Consider the following 19,690-nt stretch of genomic DNA (forward strand, 5'->3'; position numbering starts at 1 on the left):
TGTCCCTGCGCCCAGCAGACCAGGAGCCCCTCAAGGGTGGGGCCCGGATGTGACTCACGCTAGGCCTCAGCCTGGCACACAGATAAATGAGCTGAATGAAAATGGCCCCATATCCTCTCTTCACCCTCTCCAGGTCTTGCACACACATGGGGTTCCCATAGCCTCCAATGCTGTGTTCCTCCTCTACTGGCAAGTTTCCACCAATCTTGAGAAACACAAGGGTCTGTGTCGGCCTCCGTTTTGAAGACCTCCCTCATCACTGCAGCAGAGTCGTCACTCCCTGCTCGGACTCCCCCAGCCCCTCCACCTTTCTCTCCCAGAGATAACCACTGAGGCTGGGACTCTCTGTACTCACCACTGGGCTGGGAGTCTCCTGGGGACAGAGTCTATTTCACTCACTACTTCACTCACTCCGCCAGAGCTCGGAGCCCAGCACACAGTTGGCCTCAGTGGGTGGACATGTTGAACTAACTAAAGCCCCAGATTTCTCCAGTCTGCTGGCCCATCAGGGCCTAGGAAGGAGATAAGTGATAGTACCTTCCCCTCCATTTTGGACTCAGAACTCAGAGCTAAGCGAAATGGCTCTCCTGAAAATGGCTAAGTGCAATGGCTCTCACTCACTAAAAATCAAGAGGACAATGAAGAAGGTATTTTATTGAATTGACTGGGAATGCTGCCCCTAGCCCAGCATTAGCCCTCTTAGTACAGTCTCATGGGTGGAAAGGACCAGGCCTCTGGGCTGCTCTGGGCTACCACCCAGGAGAGGCTGGGCTGTGGGACCGGCAGCCTGGGACTCCAGTCCAGGGCAGAGCTTCGGGGCAACAATGGGGACAGCTGCTGAGGCAGGGGCTGAGGTGTGCTGACCCCACAGGGCTGGGGAGGGGACGGTGTGGCCACCAGCCAGATGCTTTTCAGCAGGTCAAAGGCTGTTGGGGGGCCCCAGGCCACTGCAGAGGGTGAAGACAACAAAGGCAATGTGTGTGGCCAAGGACCTTTCGGTGGTGGCAGGCTCACTCTGTGTGTAGTGGGAGTGCTGGAGGTTCGAGGCATGGCAAAGGCGAATTCCTTTGTCCCCTGTCTCCTCCTCTGCCTTCCTTCCCCTGGGGCCTGCTCAGGGCTATTGATCCTTCGTCTCTCAGGGTCCCCAAGCTTGAGCCCTGACAAAAAGGAAAGAAGCGTGGGGGACAGCTGAGCTAAAACAGACAAGGGGAAGGGGAGCAGAGGAGGCAGGAGGTAGGCTCACCTGACAAGGGTGGCTGGCAGCCCCGGAGCACCAGGGTAAGGTCGGGCACACAGCCATGGCAGGCCTGTAAGGTACCCACGATGGCATCCCTGTTCTCTTGCACTAGGTTCCTCCTGGGGAAAGCCTGTGGCAGAATCAGCTGGCACTGCAACTCCCCCAGCAGCTGCCCCAAACCAGGGAGCTCTGGGGGACTAGGTGGGCCTGGGCCCGAGTCTCCAGGCACCTGGTTCTCCTTGCCTGTTGACTGTGGGGCTGGTCCTCGGGCCCTGCCTGGGCTTGGTGAAAGCTTGGTGGGTAGTGTGGGGGTGCCTGGTTCCAAGGATCCACTGCTGAGCAGCCGTGCCACATCCAGAGATTTCACCTCATGGCTGAAGAGACCCCGGTGCTCCCGGCTTAGCCGGCCCTGGGTTATGACCACAAGCTTGGGGGCAGTAGAAGCCACAGGATCCTGGAGGTCCATGGGTGGATTCCGACTGGCCACAAGAGGATCCTGATGGGCCAATGGCCGGCGGCTGCCCACCAGGGCCTTATTACGCTCCCTCCTGGTCTTTCGACGACGGACCCGACCAGGTTTCTCAGTCCTCCGGAAAGGCTGGGGGGCTGGTCCCCATGGGTCCATGGTGTCCTGGAATACAAAGACAGGGTGGTCATCAGCAAGCAGATAAGCCAGGGAACTAAAAGTGAGTAGTGACAAGAGATGGTTTGGGGTGAAATGGGAGACAAGATGAGAGAGAGTGAATGGGCGCAGAGAGACTAGAAAGGGCTTGGTCTAGGAAGTCATCATGAGGATAGGGTGGGATGAAGGGCGTCATGGTGAACAGGAAGATTTGTCAGGGACTAGAGAGCGTTACAGGGACAGGAGGAAATAGCTAAATGATGGGGGGGGGTGGAGGAGGGGTCATGAGACTGGAGGGATCTGGAGAACCAAAAACGGATTTTGGACAGAACAGAAATCCTGGGGGTAGAGAAGGTACTGGAGAACGCAAAAAGTAGAGTGAGATGATAGAGAAGGAAAGGCAGGCAAGAGAGACGGAGGGAAGTAGCTGTACAGAGAAAAACCGGTAGGACACAGACAGGGCGACAGCAGAGCTATTGGGGGCTGGGGCCTGGTCAGGGGGTTGGGAGAGTTGGGTTGTGGAGGATGTGAAGAGCGTGGAGCTCTTCAGGTGGAAAAGGGGGGTACGGTTGGTGGGGTAAGGGTGAGGGAGGGGCACCTCACCTCCTGCCGCAACAAAACCGACCTCTACCCCCCAGCCCCGCTGACCCCACCTGCCTGTGGGGCGCAAGGGCTTCTTTTCCAAGGTGACTCCCACAGCTCACTACAGGTGCCTAGTGCCCTTCCGGGCCTCGAGCTTCCTGCGCATGCGCCTGCCCTTATTGTGCCCTTTGACTTCTCAGCGTTTTAGAGGCGCGAGGCTCCAAGACACATGCCAGGGGCCCAGAACGCTGGTTGTAGCTCCGCCCCTCTCAGCCTCACATTCGTAAACCTCCCATTTATGCTTGGGCACCTCCCAGCCACCAATGGGCTGTGAGGAGGCCTTCTGGTTCCTGAATCTGATTGGTTTATATGTCTATACGAGGAGTGATTGTCTGGAGCATGAAATGGGCTAGCCAGGCCCGGGTCGTCAGACATTTCATCCGTAGAGATGAAATAGGGTCACCATTCAAAGCTAGGCTCTGGGGCTAGGTTCAAATATCCAGACTGGCATATTTGAGCTGTATGAACTTGGAGAATTGTGTAACTGCTCAGAGCTTCAGTTTCCTAATCTGTAAAATGGGATTCCTAACAGTACCTACTTCACACGGTTACTTTAAGTATGAGATGAGACAACATCTAACTTAAAATAGTCCTTGCTGAATGAAAGCCTCAAAGCTTTGTTTCTCACTAAGCTTTGCTTCAGGAACGGTCTACCTCTCGAATTTATCTATCTACACTTGTCCGCTCAGACTTAAAAAAAAAATTACTGATTGATTTTTTAGAGAGAGAGAGAACGGAAGAGAGAATCATCGACTTGTTGTACTACCTATCCATGCATTCATTGGTTGAATCCGGCATGTACACGAACCAGAGATTGAACCCGCAACCTTGGTGCACCAGAACAATATTCCAACCAACTGAGCTACCCAGTCAGGGCTCCCCTCAGATTTTAAAAATCAGACTATGCCAGGGTATTCCCCATCCCCCAATGAGCTGTATTATCTGTGTAATATTGTTTGGCTAACTTTCATGATCTTTCAAATCCTGACTCAGATACTATTCCTTCTAAGATACCCCTCGCCATCGAATCCTCCTCTGTCTCATCCCCGGAGGTCCCCAGTTCCTGCCTTAACCTTGATCCTTCTTCCCTCAGCGCTGTCAACACACTGGGACAAGGCCAGGATCTGATCTATTCATGTAATACTTAATCTATTCAGCAAGTACTTATGAACAGCCACAGTACTCGGTACTGAGTCAGGCCCTGTACCAGACAAGTGGATTGAAGTAAAACATAAACAATAGACTCATTTCTCTATCTCAGTATCAACCTGCCTAGAAGGAAGGAATAGATGGGAAGGTCCCATCTGGGAATATGGCCAGGAGGTTTAGGGGGTGTGGGCCCTCCCCCCACCCACACACACACCTGCTCCCCGAGAACTGGGAGATCTAGGAAGACGAGATCTGAGACCAAGATGGGGTGGGGGGAGGATCGCCCTTAGGTGTCCTTGGCTGTGGATGTAGGTTTCAGAGCCCAGACACACCCAGCTGAAGTTGTTGGTTGGCAGTGGGTTTAGGGAGGAGAGCAGAGGCCACAGATCTGCAAGATGAGCTGCTGCGGGAGGTTTGCCAGGCTGGACCTGGGCCTTGCACGGTCTCTAATTTCTTTTCTCTTTCTTCACTTTCTTCTAACCTCCTTGCCTGGCCTGTGATGTCTGGAATGCAAAAACGTGTAGTTTAGATTTTATGCCACAAAATTGGTGTTTTTGAATAGGGGAGCCCCATGAGAAGATAGGCTCACTAAAGTCCTGGAGCTGCCTTAGAGTGTTTCCTTACAATTGAGCCTCTAATTTTCACATTTTGCCATTTTCCTTTTCTCTCCCCCTCAACGGTAGAAAATGGGAGCGTCTCCTCCAAGCCAGGTGCGTACGAGCCACCCCTTCAAGGGATCCAAGAATGGACTCACCCACTCACTCCCCTCCACCCCCATCACGTGAATGGGGCGGAACACGAACACACACACGCGCGCACGCGGAGTGGGAGGGAGGGAGAGAGAGAAAGAGACAGAGACAGGGAGAAAGAGAGGGAGAGGGGGAGGAGGCGGGGTGGGGGGGGAAGACAGAGAGAGCAAGAGCCCGCGAGCCCTTGCGCACACTTCTTGTCCTACAGCAAATGGTTTCTTTCCCCCAGGCAGGGTGCTAGATTTTCTTTTTTCCCGGCCACTCTCGGCCTTTCAGGTACTTCGCCCCTCCCCGTGATGCCGGTAGGGTGGTTTCTCCCGCCTCCTCCCGTGGATGCCGGTTGGTCTCGCCTTCCCCTTTCCCCAGGTGCAGGGGTACTGTAGCCGCAGCCACTGAGTGGAAAAGCTCTCGGGCGGGAAGCGCCGGACGAGCTCACTGCGAGGCAGCCGTAGGGGAAGCAAGTTCTCGATCCATCTCCCCTCCTAAATGAAGATTTCCGCCCCAGGAGAGGAGGCGGTGCTCGGGCTCGGCCTTCATCCGCCGCTGGAGTGCTAGCGTCTGGGCCCTCCATTGTTGCCTGGAGGGGTAGGGGTGGGCGTGACGGAGGCACCTCCTCCGGGAGTAGTCTGTAGCCAAACTCGTTCACTCATCCTGCAGAAACTACGACTCCAACATGAGCGGAGAGAACCCAGCCAGCAAGCCCACGCCGGTGCAGGACGTTCAGGGCGACGGACGCTGGATGTCCCTGGTGAGCAACCCTGCCCGTGATAATAAGGGGTCGGGGGTTGGGGCCGGGGATCAGTTCAGCTGGTTCGCGCGGCTCTTACTACCTGATTGGGAAACTGAGAGCAGTTACAATGGTACTGCCTAAGGAAGCAGGGCCGGGCGGGCCCGGGAGCGAGAGTGCCATAACTCTCCCTTATTCATCCCTGAAGCACCATCGGTTCGTGGCTGACAGCAAAGATAAAGAACCCGAAGTCGTCTTCATCGGGGACTCTTTGGTCCAACTAATGCACCAGTGCGAGGTGAGGCCCATCTCCCTCCTCCTGCCCCACCCAGGCCTGCCCTCACTGACACGCCTGGACCAGACCTCAGGCCAGGCGGAATATGGGGTACCTGAAATAGCCTCAGGTAGCACCCAGCACCCAGAATTTCAGTGTAAGGACAACATTCTACCGAGAGGGAAGTGGGAAGTTCATGTCCTGGCTTTGTCAGGCTGGGGTCGTGTAGTGAGACTTAAAATGAAGCTTTCCTGCAAGATTGCCTAAGGTGAGGCTCTTTATTGTTTGCTTAATGGATTTTAACTGCAATAGCTCTTCTTCACTTCACCAAGCAAGATTAAACCCAAATGGCTTTCCTCAAGGTAAGATTTAACTATTGTTTCAATGCATGCCTCAAGCAGAATGGTTTCCACAAAGTGAGTCTCTCCACTGGAGTTCCTACAGTATAATGGGTTTGCATAAAGTGAGGTTTGGCCATACTGGGGTTTGCTCTAGGTGAGATTTAATCAGATGGCTTCCATGAAGAGAGACTCTTCCATAATGACATTTGGTTAGCGTTTGGACCCAGAGTAGCGATCCATGCTGACAATGCCCCTGTGCCCACACTTCTTGCCCACAGATCTGGCGGGAGCTCTTCTCTCCTCTGCATGCACTTAACTTTGGCATTGGGGGTGATGGCACACAGCATGTGCTGTGGCGGCTAGAGAATGGGGAACTGGAACACATCCGGCCTAAGGTGAGCAGGGCTTCGGTGAGCAGCTAGAGCCCCCTTAGCCTGCGCCCTCACCACTGTTCCATGCCTCTCTTTCCACAGATTGTAGTGGTCTGGGTGGGTACCAACAACCACGGACACACAGCAGAGCAGGTGGCTGGCGGCATCAAGGCCATCGTGCAGCTGGTGAACCAGCGGCAGCCCCAGGCCCGGGTCGTGGTGCTGGTGAGAGTGGGAGAGCGGGAAAGGAAGGATGGCGGTGTTCTGGGACCCCCTCAGGTGTAGCCACAGCTGGCATGGTTCTGGGCAGTTTGGCACAGAGCAGTGGCTTTCAAACAAAATTTCATATTGAACCTCACTACATCCATCACAGCAGCTGTGAATAAGGACATGTTCAGGCACCAGTTAGGTCCCTTTGCCCAGGGCAGCACTGGAGATTCTGGGGTGTCAAGATTCAGAATATGTCAGGTATTCCTGGGGTGAATCTACCTATGCTACATCACTTCTAGCTGGCATTTTTCCTCCTGATAGAGGGACTGACCCCTTGCCTTTTTTGTCAACATTTTTACAAGGCTGTCGTCGCTGAGTGGGGTCTCAGACAAGGGATCGGGAATTAACCTTCCGATCCCCGTTTGCCATCCCTAATGCATTCAGCTGGGGACTTCATGATGGGGGTTGAAGTTTGGCACAGAGATGCTGGTAGGACCCAGATGCTGATAGGACATCTCCTCACAACTCTTGGTGCCCCTCCTCAGGGCCTGCTTCCGAGGGGCCAGCACCCTAACCCACTTCGTGAGAAAAACCAACAGGTGAATGAGCTGGTACGGGCAGCGTTGGCTGGCCATCCACGGGCCCACTTCCTGGATGCTGACCCTGGGTTTGTGCACTCAGATGGTACCATAAGCCACCATGACATGTATGATTACCTGCACCTGAGCCGCCTGGGTTACACACCTGTCTGCCGGACTCTGCACTCCCTGCTTCTGCGCCTGCTGGCCCAAGACCAGGGTCAGGGTGTCCCTCTGCCAGAGCCCATACTCTAAGCATCCGCTTTTCTGCAACATTAAATTCTTGTTCTTCAGTCTCCTGTCCTATTTTCTGCTTAGTGGCCATGCCTATCTAAGTAGCTAAGCCTCAGACCTGATCTCTGTGACCCTGCAATTCTACAGGGTCATCCATCTATTGAGGAACCCTGGTTCTCGTAGAGTAAGGCAGATTTCTAGCACAACAGTGCTCCAGGCAGGCACTACCAATCAGTAACACTAGGTGAAACCAGTTTGCCATCACTACCCTACAGGATCAACGTCAAGAGAATTCCAGGAACATAGTGGCCTAACAGTCAAAGCTCACCCAAAGTAGTCCTCCAGTGTTTGCTACTCCCCTGGCTGGTACTCTACACCTAGCTTAGATGCCACTTCCTGTGGAAGATTCCTGACGTTCCCACCCCCAGCAGTCATCCCTCCACACAGGGTACAGATCTCTCTCAAATGGGTACTATTCACTGGCCCAAAGGGGTGTAAACACAGGAGAGGTTCCTGGCATGGCTGCAGTTCTGACTCAAGCCATGTGGGGGCAGCAGGGGTCACTCAGGACAGCACAGTACTTGGAACAGTGCCACCTCTGGACAGAAATCTCAGGTCCAACTAGGACTTTGGAGCATTCCCCAAGCCCGTGAATGTTGGATGGCTGAGAGAGGCAGAGCCAGCATCACAACTCCATGAGCAGCAGGCCTACAGGCTGTTGGGCCCACACTGGGTCAGGGACAGATTACGGGTGTCCCTCTGCCGTTGGGAGGGGTGGTCCTGGCATTACTCCCCTCACCTCCCTGGGGGAAAAGTATATACCACCATGGCCATTTGGGGACATGACTGGCACAACCAACACCCCTTCTCCCTTTTGAGTGGGCAGCCACACAAATGTGTTAAACAGCTTTAATTGCGGTCATTGTGGCTTCTCGGCACAGTAAGAAATATTGCACATGATCAACATGTTTTGTTCTGGGGACGGGGACAAGGGTAGGGGGAATCACCTTCTTAGAAAGTACAACCCAAGTTGGGAGGGCAGAGGGGTAGGGAAGAGAACCCTCCCCATGCCTGTGGCAAAGTGCAGGAGCCCCCACCCCCAAACTAACCTGAGTCCAGCCCCTCTGGGGAAAAAAGGGGTACATGAACTCCCCCTACTCCACAGGCTCCTCCCTCTGGCCCAAGGCCCTCACTTCTCTCTGCTTGCAGCCCTCACATGAGCCATTTTGCATAAAGTACAAGTGAAAAGATCTGAAGGTAACACACTCCAGGTTATTATGTACAGGAGCTCAATGGAGGGAGACTGTGCCCCTGCTTTCCCTCAGCTTCCCCCCATTACTGGGAGGGAGCTGTAGGGGAATGGGGACACACAGAGGACGAGGCCTCATTCTGCCCCAAGCTAGAAAGGACGAAATGGCTTTATTGGGGAGGAGGTAACCATCCTGCCCCCCCCATTCCTGCCACCTATGTATTGTCCATTCCTGAGGGGGGGTACTGTGGTTCCTGGGATCTTCTCAAGGGCCCCTCACCTGCCTGTGGCAGTTGTGGAGGGACCAGAGGGTGGGGGTGAGGGCTGGGAGGGGCCCTCCCAGGCAGGTTGTCCTGGCCCTGGCTCTGGGGGCAGAGGCAGTGGTGGGGCAGCCTGGGCCGAGCCAGAGTCCGAGCCAGGTGAGGTGGCATCAGGGCCCCCAACAGGACTGGGAGTAGGAACAGGGACAGCAGTGGTGCCGGTGGGGGGCGGTCCGGGAAGGGGGGCCTCAGTTCCAGGGGGCTGCTCTGTGGGAGTGGCCGCCTGCATGATCTTCTGCCGCACCTCACGGATCTTCAACTGCAGACAGACCTTGGAGGGGAAGATGTCCGCGTAGCGGGCCTGGAAGGCTGCTGTGGCCTGGGCTGGGGACAGAAGAATGGTGGGGGTTGGGGAAGGGAGGATGAGACAAGCAGGCAGATCCTCTCCACATGCCCCCCAAGACTCCAAGACATGCTCACCTGATGGGAAGAAGCCATGGTCCTGGAAGAGCTGCATGACCAGGGCCCGGCGCTGATCCAGGGTACGCCGCAGTGATGAATATGGCACTTTCTCGTATTCCAGCTCCCCAAGCACATCCTCAGCTTCTGTACCTGGAAACAGGGCAGGGAGCACGATGAAGGCTACTGCAGACGCCTGGCCATCCCATACCCACACCACTGTCTGAGTATCTACCCAGCAGCTCTCACTGAATTCAATTTCACAGCATGGTTCAAAGAGGGGACCTGCCCAAGGTCATGTGGCAGCTTAAGGGCCTGTTGGACTCTAGAGCCCACCCTTGACCTGCTGTTTTCTCAGTGACACCCACCTCTACCCTATTCCTGAGATCCCACCCCCTTGCAGGCCCTGGGTTCCCCACAGGTCTACTCGCTAGGCACCAGCACCTGTGCGGTCAAAGGTGAAGATGTCCCCCTCGCACTTGGCACTCTTGGGAGTATTGGGCTCCGAGCTGCAGCTGGAGCGTCTCCTCATCTTGCGCTTGGGTGAGGTGGGGTCCTCAGGGGCCGAGTCCAGGTCTGGTCAAAAGAAGGAGGATAAGGGGAGGCAGCCCCAGTCTGTTCCCCACCTACCCTTGGGGACCCCCCTTGCCTACCAGTGGAGTTCTTCCTTTTCTTACGATAGGAGCCCAAGATGGCCCTGGGCGAAGTGGCCAGAGACTGCAGGGTGGGCGAAGGCAATACCTCCTCAGGCCGAAACTCAGGTAGCTCAGCAAAGCGTTCTTCGAAGTCTACTTCTGACAGGACCCTGCTGGAGAGCAGTCAGGGTCACCTCCCCTGCCCAGCTTGCAGCCACCCTCTCTCCCACCAACCCCATAGACCACAACACAGCCCTCAGCCCATCCATGCTCACTTGTCCACAGAGTCAAAGGTCTTCTTCAGGGGCGGGGGCCGCACCTTCACCTTCTTGCCGGTACCAGCCACCTCCTTGCGCTCAGGGGTGTCTCCGGCTGCCCTGCCACTATTGCTCTCACTGTTGCCACTGCTGTTACCAGGAGCTGGGGCTGGGGTTGGGGCTGGGGCTGGGGCTGGGACCGGGGCTGGAGCCGGGGCTGGAGCTGGGCTGGGAGGGGTGGGAGGTTCCCCGCGACTCTCCAGGCTCAGCCCAGGGACGCGCCAATCTGAAGCCGAGCTGGGGAATTTGCTGGCCTGGGGTGAGAATGGCAAGGAGATAGAGAACACTAGGTTCAGAATTGCTGAGGCAAACCCAGAAACACAAAGAGATGGCGGCTGATTGCCCGATACAGTCTTGGAAAAGGCCCAGGCACTGTTAAGGCAGGAGGGATAAGGGTATGGCTCAGACATGCATGCAGGGAAGAAAGCAGGGCAAGAAGGCGAACAGTGGGCTAAGGGACAGAGCCCAGCAGCAACGGGAGTCTCTAGGCCTGTTGGGCACTCACCATGGTCTCAGGGCCCTTGGTGCTGGTCCGTTCCTCAGCAGGTGGGGGTGGTGGGGGGCTGCTCCTGGCAGTGGGAGCCCACGTCTCTGGGGGAGGTGGAGGAGCTGGCGTTGTAGGCTGTCCCTCAAGGTCAGACTCCGGGGCAGCAGGCTCACGAGCTGAGCCAGGCTCCAAGGGCTGCCGGGGTGCAGGGCCAGGCCGCCCAGGAGCACCTGCCTCAAAGGAGCCCACAGGAATGCTGGCGATGGCTGCCTTCACTTTCTGGGGGGCTTTGGGGGTGGGCCTCTGGGCCTTGGGGGCCACTAAGCTGTAAGTCATGGAGCCTGCTGGTGGGGAGAAGAGCATTTGCTGAGCCAGGTCCGACCCATTCCCTGGGTCCCCCAACTTACCCTACCCTGGGTTGGCCCAATACCCACCTGTGGAGCTAGGGAAAGGGCTAGTAGGGGTGGCAGTGGCAGTGGCAGTGGGAGGAGCCGGTGGGCCCTTGGGCAGGATAGGAGCAGTAGGTGGGGTGGTGCTGGTGGCCACAGTGTAGACCAGGCCTGGGGTGGCCTGGGATGGCTGGGCCAGGGGTGCTGACGAGGTGGGTACTGGGCTGCCAGGGTAAAATGCTGTGATGACGGGAGCTCCAGGGGCAGCACAGGTGGGAGGCAGCTGAGGGCTGGGCACAGGTGACACGCCCACCTGGCTAGGAGCCAACAGTGGTGTCTGGCCTGCAGAGAGGAAAACAGAGAACAGGCAGGAGCCTGAGCTAGAGCCTAAACTGCCTCGGCCCCATCCTGGATCCCCAGCACTGCCTGCCAGGTTGCCCCTCACCTGAAAGCAGCGGCTGCACGAAGGCAGGGCCACTGGGCCCTAGCGAGGTGAAGCCTAGAGCTACCGAGCTCGTGGGCCCATATGAGGTGACCGTTCCAGCCTGGCTGGATGCTGAGCTGGTGCCTAGAGGCAGCGCATGCCCGCCCGCTGACTGCACATAGGTAATTCTGCCACCAAGAAGGAAGGGGGAAAGAGTGAAGCAGGTTGGCCTGGTCCCGCCCCGCACCCCCCTCCCCCTGCCTCTGGGTGAGGGCTCGACTCCCATTACCTGGTGGAAGAGGGCAGCAGGACCTTCTGAGGCTGCGAAGTGGGACCAGAGATCGTGGCTGGACTGAGAGGGGGCACCAGGCTGCTGGGTGTGCTCACAGGCACCGGAGTCAGCTGGATGATCTGTGGGCAAGAGCACCCACGAGCTGCAGTGAGTGGAGGACCCAGAGTGGGGCGGGGGAGGACCAAGGCCTAGGAAGGTGGGTCTCCACCAAGACAAAGAGCACAAAACTTGGGATTGGAACAAGGAAAGGAAGACAGCAAGAGACAGGGAAAAAATAAAAATAAAGAATACAAAAAATTAAAAACCAATAAAAGTTTTAAAAAATATATATATATTTTGTTACATCTGGGGAAAAAAGGTAGGGACACAGAAAAGGGACAAGTTACAGACACCGAGGCCAGAATGAAGATGCACAGAGACGTTGAGGAGATGGCAAGACACTCCCAAAGACAGGTAAGAGAGGAAAAAAGAGACCAAAGGAAAGGCAGACAGAAGCCCCAGGACATGGACACCAATACCAAGGAGGACAGAAATGAGGGACAGGATGCCCTTACCTTGCTGGGTGGCTGGGCGCCATTCTGCACAGGTACTGAGAAAGGGGGGCTCACCAAGGGCAGCGGCTGACCAGCCCCTCCACCACGTACTGACATGCTAGGGGTGGCCAGAGGCACTAGCACTTTCCCAGGTAACAGCTGGGCTGAGCCACCCGGGGGCGGGGCCTGCACAGGAGAAACCGACTGGGCTGCAAGAGGCAAGACAGGAGATTAAAGGGAGCCGAACAAGTCTGTGGCCCCGCTACTTGGGCTGCCCAGCCCAGGCCTCACCTTTGGGGGGCGGGGCAGAGGGTACGGACTGCAGGATGGGGATGCCAGGAGTGGGTGCAGTGGCAGCCAGGACTTTGCCGTTGGTGGAGGTGCCCGGTGGGAGGGTGAAACGGATGCTGGTGGTGGGTGCTGGGCCGCTGGGAGCCGCTGCCTTGGTCCCAGGGGCTGGTGCTGGGGCAGGCGCCACTTGAAGCTGCTGGGGCAGCGTGGGCAGGATGTACTGCACCTGAGTGATTCCCCCAGCCTTGCCCAGGGCACTCGGCTGAAGAATACCCAGGGGCACTGGCCCATTAGGGCCACTCCCAGCACCTGCTCCTGAGCCTGTAGTGGCCCCACTGCCAGGGGCTCCCTGGGCAATGAACTGGACAGCAGGAGGTGCAGGGGCCCCATAGCCTGGGGTGCCCACCAACAGGTTGGTGACAGTGGCAGGAGCCTTCCCCACAGTGCCCAGTAGGGGCCCAGCCACCAGATGTGGGGCTGGTGAGGTGGCTGTTGCTGACTTCTTGTCCGAATACACTAAACTGACACCCAGTGGAGAGCCCCCAGGTGCCCGGGACCCAGTGATGGTTTCAGTCCTGGCACCTGCTGTGTCATTTGGAGAAGCTTCCACCCGGCCAGAGGTGGGGAAGGGCTTAGAAGCGATGGGCACAGGAGTGCTGCTGACAGGCCGCACCACGTTGGTGACCATGGTGGCAGCTGGGCGGGACAGGGGAACTGTTGGGGCCCCATAGGCCAGCGATGGGGCTGGGGCCGAGGGCATGCGGGCTCCGCTGCCCTCCCTTTCCTCCTTGTTTGGAGGCAGGACCAGTGTCTGCAGGACACTTCCTCCCCCTCCGGGAGGTGCTGAAATAACTGAGGTGCCAGGTGGCTCTAGGCCCCCCACACTTTCAGGCCTCTTGCGCCGGAAGGTGGTAGGATCCGTTGGGAGGAAGCGGGTGGCCTTGGAAGGTGTCGCTGGGCCCCCAGGGGGTGGGGGCCGTAGTGGGCCTGCTGTGCTGCCCTGACCTGACTCCTGGGCCTTGAAGGTCCCTGAGCCCAATGAGAAGGAGGTGGCTGCTGAGGAGGATGCAGGCGAGGATGAGGAAGATGGGGTAGGCCCATAGCCTTTGCCGAAGGCTGCAGGTGGATCCGAGGGCCCTGGGGGCTCAGGGTCCAGCGATGGACGGCAGTGGGTAAAGGAAGAACGGATCACAGGTGAGAACACCTTCCTGCCATAGCTCTGGGTAAAAGGAGAAGAGACATAACCGTGTCAGGGAGCCTGGACACCCAAACCCAGCCTGGCCATCGAAAGGCTTCAACTCATCCAGACTGTGACACAATTCCCCACGGGGCCAAGAGCTTCCCTCCCCAGGCCCTCTGTCAGCACACAGGCCAAGATATCCTCACTCCTGCAGCTGAGTGGAACCAGCAAGCACCAAGTCCCAAGCTCTCACCTTGCTGCCCTCTGGGTCTTCCCCAGAGCTGTCTCCACTCTCGCTGTCAGTTACCCGCTCCTTGCACTTGAGGTCAATGTCAGTGGTACCGAAGCCATCATCAGCTGAGGGAGCAGAGGGAACAGTGTTGTCAAAAGGACTGAGTATACAGCAGGAAGGGCAGTCTGGAAGCTGGCCTTGCTTCTGACCTCAGCTCTGCCCCAAGCTGGCAGTGAGTCCTGTCCAGAAACGTAGTTCCTCAGCCTAGGGTGTGCCCACCTACCCAAGCATGCAAGTAATAGCACCTAACACTGTGCCCATGGCCTACCCATGCCCGGATCCTCCTGGCTGCCTGTCTTAGACAGGGGCTTCCCAAGGGCAGGGCTGGGCTTACCCAGAAGTGCCTAAACTAAACATGCCTGCAATCATGGACAAATAGGAAAGAGAAGGAAAGAAAGGGGCATGAGGGTCTGGATGCAATTTGTGCCCACCATCCAAACCTAAGCCTGCTGCCCCTGGGCAGGAATCTGGGCCCCTGCCACTGCTCACCAATGACATCATCATCTCCTTCCTCCTCACAGATGACCATGCGTTCCTCATCACTGGTCATGTCCTCACTGGCTGCACGCTGGGAACGAGAGGCTCGAGTGGGCAGCAAGGGAGGCCGCCCACTGGCCGCCAGGGCACCTCCCTCTCCGGGAGCCGCAAAGGGGCCTGGAGCCCCAAATTGTGCAGAAGGCTTTGGACCAGAGTAGGACGCAGGGCCAGACACCATCTGCAGGGCAAATGCAGGGAGAGTTCAGCTGGGGCTGTTACCTTGGGCAGCCCTCCCTGCCCATCTCCCTCACTCCCATGGCCTGCACCCCAGACCTGGGTCAGTTCCTGCAGTGCCTGGCTGTCTACTTCTCCACCATCCAGGCTGTGGACCCCACTGTGGGAGAAGGCTCGGGGCCGGGCCGAACCAGGTCCCCCAACTGTGTGCAGACGTTCAGCCCCACAAGAGCTGCTCCCTGGAGCCTTGGGGTCCGAGCTCAAGAGTGTCTGGGCTGCGACAGACAGAAGCTCAGAGGACACTGTAGAGTGGAAAGGGGAGATGTGCTGCAGAGTCAAGAAGCCTCTTACCAGCACCTGAACGGTGTTTCTAGGTACTGGGCAAAAGCAGGCTGGAAATCCTGGGCCACCAAGCAGAAAAGAGATGCCACTCACAAGCCCAGCATCTCGTTCTCATTGGTTCCTGCCCTCTGGAGCCCAGAGGGCAGCCCTTCTGAGAGTAAGAAAGCCTGGAGACAGGTTTGTGTGGCACTGGCAAGCGAATAACTATTGGTCTGCTCCCACACTGCATGCCTGCCCTCAGAGTTGCCTAGGCCCAGACCCACAAGACTGCTCCAGAAAAGCTCCTCAGCACAGCACCAGGCACACCTGACATCTGCAGTCAGTTGAAGCAGCAGTGAGGGGCCTCCAATTGTGGCCTTGGGAGCCAGCCAAGCAGGGCTTTAACTTCTGGCTCTGCCAGTTACTGTTTCCTGTGACTTCAAGCAAGTGGCTTTGCCTCTCTGAGTCTCAGTTTCCCCGTCTGAAAAATGGGGTATGGTTTTGAGTCCTAGAGATTATACTCTCTTTGGTGCCTGGTGTGTAGTGAACGCTCAGTAAGTGGCAGTTGATAATGAGATTGCTGTTTGTAAATTTTTTCTGTCTGGACTTTCCTGGATCTTTCACATGAGACAAGTGCAGGTAAGGGTCCTCAACGGAAAGTGACTGGACAGAGGAGCTTCTGGGGGTGGGAGTGAGCAAGCAAGAGAGTACCAGAGGCTCTCAGGGAGGGAGGTGGCAGGGCAAGAAAGCCAAGGAGCTGACTAACCTCCAGGGGCAGCAGCAGTACCCGTCTCCGACATGCTCCGCTCCCGAGTCTCCTTGTGCCCTCCTGCCAGCCCCAGGCTCGTGGGCTTGGCCTCTGAGCTGGACTTCTTCCGGTCCTTGTTGCACCACTTCCAGTCTGGGTGGGCCTTAAAGTGGGCCTCTTTCACCTGGCAGGAGAGGACAGGGAGACCCTTCACTCACCCACCCATTGGAGGAAGCTGGGGAGAAGCCAAGAAGAGGAGGTATTACCTGGAAGGCCAGGTCATGGTACTTCTGTTTCTCCTTGGGCCCTAGGGCATACCACCACTCGCCCAGAATCTTGCTGACGGTCCTGTTGTCCTGATTGGGGTGACGCTGGTGGACCAGGGCCCGGTGCCTCTTGCTGAAGATCATGAAGGCATTCATAGGCCGCCGGATATGATCCTTCTCCCGCTAGATCAGATAAGAGACCCAAGTACAATAGTTAGAACTAAGGAAACAGACTTGGACAGCCACAAGGTGAGCTGGAGACAGGTAGGGACAAGGCACCTTGTTCGGGCTGCGTCCATCCTTCTCTGAAGAAGAGTCTCGTTCCTTGGGCAGGGCACTAAGGGACTGGGTCCGGCGTTTTCCAGGTGGCAGAGGCAACTGGATCTCAGGAGACATGATGGAGAGGAAGCTGTGGTGGGAGCGGCAAGGATAGTGAGGGCCATGTCTCTGGCCAGGCCGCCCCTCCAGCCCAGGCCTCGAGGCACTCACGCATCATCATGGTCACTCTCCGTCTCACTGTCCAGCCGGGGTTCTCCTGGAGGGCCAGGGGCTTCCTCCTCAGTGGCGGGAGGGGGCCCCTTTCCAGGTTCCACCCCCCCCAAAGTGTGGGGGGGTCCAGGCCCTGGGCTCTCAGGGCATGTGGCTCCAGGGGGCCGCCCAGGGTCAACATTCCCTGTCCCACCTGGTGGCTGCTCATGAGCAACAGCCGCCGACTCAGCAGGTTCTGGGGACAGAGAGGCAGATCAGAGAACTCATGGGCCCCCTCAACACCATTTCCCATGCCTTCCCACAGCCCCCCACCCCCTCACCTTTGCTCTGGTTGGAGGCCACTGGGTGGCTGGCAGGTTGCTGGGCCTCACTTGGCTGCACGGAAGGGTCTGGCTGGCTGGGGGCCAGGAAGGGGACTAAGGAGTGCCAGGGGAACACGGCGACAGAGCGAGGTTCCACATTCGTCCACACTGTGGGAAGGAGCCAGATGAGCTCTGCAGCAGGAAAGCTTGGCCTTGACCCTCAGCCCAAGCCTTTTTCCACCCTGGACAAGGAAGCTCCACCTCTCATATACACCCCCTTTCTCCTAGCCCTGAATCTCTTGACATCATGCATGCAACATCACTCAGAAAAAAAACTCCTGCCTGAAAGGTTTCTAAGGTTTCTAAAACTGAAAACAGAAGCAGGGAAGGGAAAGAGTCCTCACTCCTCACTCCCTCCCTGACTTCCACCAGGGACCAAGCCAGAGGAATGACTGACCGGCTCCTGTCACAAACCAGGCCACGACAGACTGCCATTCTACACTTCTAAGGCCCTAAGACCTCAGTAAGCCTGGAGACCCTCCCCGAGCCATGGCATGTTGCCATCACCCATGCTGCCATCTGACATAGCCTCTTACCTTGGCCTCACACTCCCTTTCTCTTTCCTGGGGCAGATGGCCCTGTCTCCTCTCTTCTCTTCCCTCCATTACCAATAGGGCATAGGGTCTTGAGTCTATCTCTCTGCCTCTCTCCCCCTAACACAGGCCCCAGGGAGCCAGACCTGCCCTGCCCTTTCCGGGCTGGGCACAGGTGGCTACAACAGCTTTCCCCTTACCCCCAAAGAGAATCTACTGCCTGTAAAGAGACCTCCCACCCTCCCTCCCTCTAAAACCCTAAGCTCATCTTTAGAGCATGGCCCAGCCCCCAAGCCCAGAAAGAGAAGAGGGTGTGGTAAACTCCTTGGAAGAAAAGGCACAGACAATGAGGCAGATGAGAGAACTGTTACAAGTCTCTGCCCAGGGAAAGCAAGAGTGCCAGGTGTTTCCTTGAGAATATACACAGGAAGACACTTCCCTCACCAGGGGCCAGTCCCAAAGGTCCCACCTTCAGCCCCAGGAGCTGGGTAACTGGCTTGACTCCTGGGGCAGGCGGAGACTAGGAGTGGGCTTCCCTCTCACTGCTGGCTCCCTGGGGGAAGTGGAACCAGCAGCAGAGGCCCCTGTTAGGGGAAGATGATAAAGGGAGAAGGGGAACGCCCTAGCCCTGGTCTCCATCATTCCAGGCCTCCCCCTGACCCAGACCACTCTAACCTGGAGTGACCACCCATGCCTACAGAAGCCTTGACTAAGGGAACCCTCAGTGAGGCACTGGCCTCAAGACCTAATTCTGCGAAGAGCTGACAAAAGAAAAAATATACATCAAGGCAACAGGAGAGGAACAAGGAGGTCAGCACTGAAAGCTACTCAAGACACTATGCAGACCCTATCCGCTACCCCTGGGGACACAAAAGCCTTCTAGGCCCTCCAACCCCATAACAGCCCCCAGGGATCTGAACCTGTCCCTCTCTTCACAAAGATATTTCTTACCAGGACCTCTTCATCTGCTGGGTGGAGAAGGGGCCCAGCAGACAATGGGGGAACAGTCCTGTGGTCCTGCCCCTCCTGAACTCCCCGCCAAATGCACTATCCTCCAGAGTCTTTGGGTCTCTGACTCTCTCTCTGCAAAGCTCACCACTCCAGCCCAAAACTGTTCTAAGCAAACAGTGCCTCACTCACTTCCCAAGCCCTATCCTATCCCTACACCACCCAGTCACAACCCCTTCCCTCTGTCTAGTCTCCAGCAGGTCTCAGACTGCTCCAGTTCTAATCCATGCTCCCAAGCCCTGCAGAGGGTTACTCTGCAACCCTCACCCCCAATAACAACAGACCTGTTTCACTCCATCACCTAAACACCACGGCTGCCCCAGCTATTCCCCCACTCCCATCACTTTGCTACACTCCCACCTGCCGTCACTAACCACTACAGCAGAGCTCAGTAACTTTCCCGTTACCCCTTTACTCGGTCTCTACCATTCTCCTACTGCATGCCCATCACCGTCGCTCTGCACTTAACACCCCGACACCTTGACCCCTACAGTCCCAGGACCCAAGAACTACTGACCGAACATTCCGAGGCCACGGGAGGCCGCGCTGGACGCGGGCACCAGGGGCCTGTGGGCTGAGTACATGGTCTGGCGCCGGGGGGCCCGGCCGGGGCTCGCGCCTCCTCAGCGGCCGCCGCCGCTCCGCCCGCCGCCGTTCCGGCCCAGGGGCAGCTGGAGGCCGCCGCCGCATGCCCCCCCCCCAGGCCGCCCCCCCTCCGGCCTCCCCACGCGGGGGTCTCCGCCGGGAGCGCCTGCGCACAACGCCAACTGCCTCCCGCCAGCCGGGGGGCGGGGGAGGTCAGAGCGCTCCGGCCCCGCCCCGCCCCCCGGCGCGCGCGGGGGCCGTCACGGGGCGCGCGGCACCGGGGCCATCGGCGCCGCCCCCTCCCTTTCCCTCCTCGAGCACCGAGCCCGGCGGGGCGGGGCGCGGGTGCGCGTGCGCGGCCCCCTCCCTTTCCCCGCTCCTTGGCTTGCTTGCTCTCTCCCTCCCTCGCAGCTCCGGCGGGTAACGGCTCTAGCCCCGCGCGCCCCGGCTGCCAGAACCGCCGCCCCGCCTTTCCGGGCCCCCGGCCCACGGCTCAGCGTTGGGTCGACCTCCGGCCTCGGACAGACAAACGGACCAGCGTGCGTGCGTTCCGAACGAGCCCCGCGCCGAACCGCCGCCGCCTCCCCGCCCCACCACTACTACGCGCTCCCCTCCCCCCGCCGCGCCTCCCCCCGCCCTTTCCCCGCTTCCCCCGCGGCCTTCCGCGCAAGCCCGGCCCCCCGCGCGTGAGCCCATTGGCTGCCGCCGCCGCGCGCGGGTCAGGC

At 57.9% G+C, this 19,690-nt stretch overlaps 3 protein-coding genes across 5 annotated transcripts; 1 reads left to right on the forward strand and 2 right to left on the reverse strand.

Annotated features, from left to right (window-relative positions):
- Positions 1-699: 699 nt before the first annotated feature.
- PRR19 (proline rich 19) lies at positions 700-4,332 on the reverse strand. The gene is made up of 3 exons (XM_024577448.3): positions 3,865-4,332; positions 1,244-1,868; positions 700-1,157 (listed from the first exon to the last, which is right to left on the reverse strand). Exons 2-3 carry the CDS (start codon positions 1,860-1,862, stop codon positions 700-702), a joined length of 1,077 nt encoding a protein of 358 aa, XP_024433216.2. The 5' UTR covers positions 1,863-1,868; positions 3,865-4,332.
- A 202-nt stretch (positions 4,333-4,534) lies between these two features.
- PAFAH1B3 (platelet activating factor acetylhydrolase 1b catalytic subunit 3) lies at positions 4,535-7,193 on the forward strand. 3 transcript variants are annotated; one of them, XM_024577501.4, is made up of 6 exons: positions 4,535-4,675; positions 5,057-5,147; positions 5,335-5,424; positions 6,020-6,136; positions 6,215-6,337; positions 6,868-7,193. In XM_024577501.4, exons 2-6 carry the CDS (start codon positions 5,073-5,075, stop codon positions 7,153-7,155), a joined length of 693 nt encoding a protein of 230 aa, XP_024433269.1. In that variant the 5' UTR covers positions 4,535-4,675; positions 5,057-5,072; the 3' UTR covers positions 7,156-7,193. The 3 variants fall into 3 exon arrangements, with proteins under 3 accessions (XP_024433269.1, XP_024433270.1, XP_024433268.1); XM_024577502.4 differs by having other exon boundaries at positions 4,538-5,147; positions 6,868-6,921; positions 7,004-7,193; XM_024577500.4 differs by having other exon boundaries at positions 4,538-5,147.
- An 813-nt stretch (positions 7,194-8,006) lies between these two features.
- Positions 8,007-16,947, reverse strand: CIC (capicua transcriptional repressor; the record flags this gene model as incomplete). Its single annotated transcript, XM_053915225.2, is given in 19 exon segments — positions 8,007-9,027; positions 9,124-9,255; positions 9,547-9,678; positions 9,756-9,907; positions 10,013-10,308; positions 10,560-10,885; positions 10,976-11,272; positions 11,376-11,542; positions 11,644-11,765; positions 12,201-12,388; positions 12,471-13,689; positions 13,904-14,007; positions 14,432-14,657; positions 14,753-14,955; positions 15,741-15,906; positions 15,989-16,171; positions 16,268-16,397; positions 16,478-16,712; positions 16,798-16,947. Coding segments are annotated over 19 exon segments (4,796 nt in total), but the record flags the coding sequence as incomplete, so codon positions are not given.
- Positions 16,948-19,690: the final 2,743 nt, after the last annotated feature.

Source organism: Desmodus rotundus, chromosome 12 (genome assembly GCF_022682495.2).
Source record: "Desmodus rotundus isolate HL8 chromosome 12, HLdesRot8A.1, whole genome shotgun sequence".
Lineage (NCBI taxonomy): Eukaryota > Metazoa > Chordata > Mammalia > Chiroptera > Phyllostomidae > Desmodus > Desmodus rotundus.